This window comes from Eptatretus burgeri, chromosome 5 (genome assembly GCF_056783735.1).
Source record: "Eptatretus burgeri isolate ZD-2024b chromosome 5, Ebu_testis_v1, whole genome shotgun sequence".
Classification (NCBI taxonomy): domain Eukaryota; kingdom Metazoa; phylum Chordata; class Myxini; order Myxiniformes; family Myxinidae; genus Eptatretus; species Eptatretus burgeri.
In genome coordinates, this window is record NC_140965.1 from 21755016 (window position 1) to 21758757 (window position 3742).

Below are 3742 nucleotides of genomic sequence, written 5' to 3' on the forward strand. Positions count from 1 at the left end.
AACCAAACTGAGTTTTACATTCAAAAAACTCTCCCTTATATGCAATCTATCTCTAATTCCAATCTATTTCTGGTTATACTTTAACCCTAATTGGTGTGACAAGACCTCATTTTTCAGGGCCTAACAGTCGTCCCTCTCCCATGTACAAAAGTTTTATCACTGTGGGATGGTTGCAGGACAAACAGAAATCCCTTTTAAGTTCACATAAATCTAAAGAGAAAGACAGGTCTGGCTTTGGTATCACAGTGAGAGCCCAGCCCTCGTCACAGTGAATGAACCCAGCTTTATTAGTTTCTCAGAAGTGGAATGTGGGTTGTGCAGTCAGGTGCAGCCCTGTGCTAATGATGGACTACCTGACAGCATTTACAGGCTATGACCATTTTAACCTAACCAAAGGCCCAAGATTGGAATGCTTAGGAGAACCGAGATAACGTTTTCCTTGGGTTGCTATCACTGAAATAACACAGCCTGCGTCTTTAGAGGGCATCGGGTGGATTGACTTGCTGGGACACCGTGCCACTGAAAGACAGAGAGTTTTACAGAGTATTTTAAAAGTGGGTTCGAATCCCTACATCTAACGAATATATATGTATTAAGTATGGATCGGATGTGACCATAACATAGCACTCCTCACAGCTCCGACTCAGTGGGCTCAGGCACTTGGCTCACAATCAGCACAGACACCAGGGAATCACCCTCAAAGGGCTGAATATAGTTTGGAGGATTGGGGTCACAATGCCTCAAGCGGATCTGGTCAATCTGTTTACGTACTGAATGTCCATTGGACAGTTCTACAACAAATAAAGAGTTGCCAATTCGATTTATAACATGACCAGTGAGCCATTTAGATCCACGGCCGGGATTCAGCACAAAAACAGGATCGAACACATTGATGGCACGTGGAACTGAGGTCCTATCATGGTACCACTTCTGTTTAAACTGGTGGTCCGCAACCCTGGACGAATCATTCGGATGAATCAGATCTAAGCTTGTCTTTAGCATTCGACCAAACATCATTTCTGCGGGTGTGCGTCCAGTGGTTGTGTGCGGACGTGTCCTATATGTAAATAACAAACGTGATAACTTGGTTTACAGAGAAGAACCGTCATTTGCCTTTTTGAGACCATTCTTGATCACCTGGACAGCTCTTTCAGCCTGATCATTCGAAGCAGGTTTGAAGGGAGCACTGTGATAGTGCTTGACACCATTTTGTTTCCAGAAATCCTGAAACACAGCACTGGTGAAACATGAGCCATTATCACAAACTACACAATCTGGAAAACCATGAGTGGCAAACATGGCACGTAAACTTTCAACCGTGATTTCGCAAGTACAGGATGATAAGGCTAAACATTCAATCCACTTTGAATGAGCATCGATAACAACCAAAAACATCTTCCCGAAGAATGGACCTGCGTAATCGATGTGAATTCGAGAACATGGTTTAGATGGCCAGGACCACATGTAAAGCGGTGCCTCAGGTGAGTTCAGGGCAGTGGCCTGACACACAGAGCAATGGCGAACATAGCTCTCTTGGTTTTCATCTATACCCGTCCATCAAACATGGCTCCTGGCAATTGACTTCATGGTTACAATCCCTGGATATGATTCATGTGGCTCATCACACACCTTGTTTTGACCTTTGGGCAGTACACTGACCCTACTGCCCCACAGCAGGCAACCAGAATGTAAAGACAACTCATTTTTACGAGCAAGGTATGGCCTCAATTTGTCGTGGAATTCATCAGGTACAGTTGACCATTTGCCACTGATAACACATTGTTTGACCATAGAAAGGGTCGGGTCCACATTTGTCCATTGTTCAATTTGTTTAGAAGTGATTGGAGCATTATGACAGTCAAACACACTCATTGTCATAAACATTTCTCCCGGTATAGGTACATTAAACACATTAACTGGTAGTGGTAATCTTCTCAAAGTATCAGCACAGAAATTCTCCCTGCCAGGACGATACCTTATAGAGTAGTCATAGGCTGCTAACTTCTCAGCCCAACGCTGAATGCGTGCAGAGGCCTGTGGGTTAATTCCCTTCCTCTCATTGAACAGGGATTGCAATGGCTTGTGGTCGGTTTCAAGTTCAAATTGTCGACAGAAGAGATACTGATGCATCTTTGTTACACCAAAAATACATGCGAGAGTTTCTTTTTCAACCATGGAGAAGTTACGCTCCGCTGCTGACAAAGTGCGTGATGCATTGGCCACAGGCCGTAGTATACCGTCATCACGTTGCTGTAACACAGCCAATGCCATAAGACGACGCATCACAGCTGAGAACCAATGGTTTACCAGTATCGTAGTGCACCAACACTTTAGATTAACACAGCAATCGTTTTGCCTGAATGGGCAAACACCTTACTACACTGCGTACACCATTGCCATTCAACACCTTTACGAAAGAGTTTGTGGAGAGGCTCAAGGACGGTGCTCAGATTCAGAAGAAAGTTACAGTAATAGTTCAACATACCCAGCAAAGCTTTGTGCTCGGTCGTGTTCGCAGGAGTAGGAGCATCCTTGATAGCTTCCGTATTGGATGTGCTGGGCCTTATGCCATCAGCACTGACAATACGACCGAGAAATTCCACTTCGGGAAACACAAATCGACATTTGTCACGTTTCACCTTAACACCGGCTTCGACTGGACGTTTGAGATCCGCCTCAAGGTTACACAAATGTTCAGCATCATTGCGGTCGGTGATCAAAACATCATCTTAAAACACTACAACATTTGGAATTGCTTTCAGCAGATTCTCCATATTGCTTTGAAATATAGCAGTGGCTGATTCGATTCCGAAAGGACAGCGGTGATAAACAAACAACCCCTTGTGAGTGTTACAACATGTATACTTCTTGGAGTCCTCATCAAGCAACATCTGAGTATAAGCAGATTCCAAATCCAGGCGGCTAAACTTCTTTCCACCAGAAAGCAGAGCGAACAAATCATCTGCCTTGGGCAGAGGATAAAGGTCCTGTTTGGAATACCTGCAGATTGTTGTTTTGTAATCACCACAAATCCGAGCACTACCATCTGACTTTAATACAGGAACAATTGGATATGCCCAATCACTGAACTCAACTGGACTGACAACACCTTCCATCTGCAGGTGGTCGAGCTCTGCCTCGATCTTTGGATGCATCACGTGAGGTACAGACCTCGCTTTACAAAAGATTGGCTACGCACTCTCATCCACATAGATTTTGGATACCTTTAAACACCTTTAAAGGTGCCGACACCACCTCCAAACAATGAGGGGTATTTGTCAAAAATGGCATTGTGATTAACATCACAAGCCATCAATTTGATCACAGGCCAATCAAGTTTGATTAATTCAAGCTAATTATGCCCAAACAACGTCGGCCCACTTCCCTGAATGATCCTCAAGGGTAGTTTCCGTGACACATCATTGTAGGTGACCTTCACCTCCGCACTACCAATCACAGGTATCAGTTCATTGGAAAAGTTCGCAACTTGGCGTTCACCGGTCAGAGTACTGGCCTCGCTGTCTCCTGGCTAAATAGCCCATCGAAAGTTTCGGAACTCATGATTGACTGGCTGGCCCCGGTGTCCAGCTCCATCTCCACGGCAATGTCATTCACCCTGACATCCACCACAATGGGTTTGCTTTTATCCGACATACTGAGCAAATCGTGCTCCTTTGAATCAGGAGGTATTTCTTCACCACCGGTCACTGGCGTGGCCAAACCAATCACGTGGTGATTCGTA

General features: G+C 44.8%; 1 protein-coding gene across 1 annotated transcript in view; it reads right to left on the minus strand.

Moving 5' to 3' along the window:
* LOC147026037 (uncharacterized) overlaps positions 1–1299 on the minus strand; it is a 76963-nt gene extending 75664 nt beyond the window's left edge. Inside the window, exons 1-2 of the mRNA XM_085883566.1 lie at positions 1104–1299; positions 670–791 (exon numbers count right to left, since the gene is read on the minus strand). Of these exons, the coding sequence (XP_085739692.1) occupies positions 670–791; positions 1104–1299 (318 nt within the window). The remainder of the gene's footprint in view (positions 1–669; positions 792–1103) is intronic.
* Between the last annotated feature and the right edge of the window lie 2443 nt (positions 1300–3742).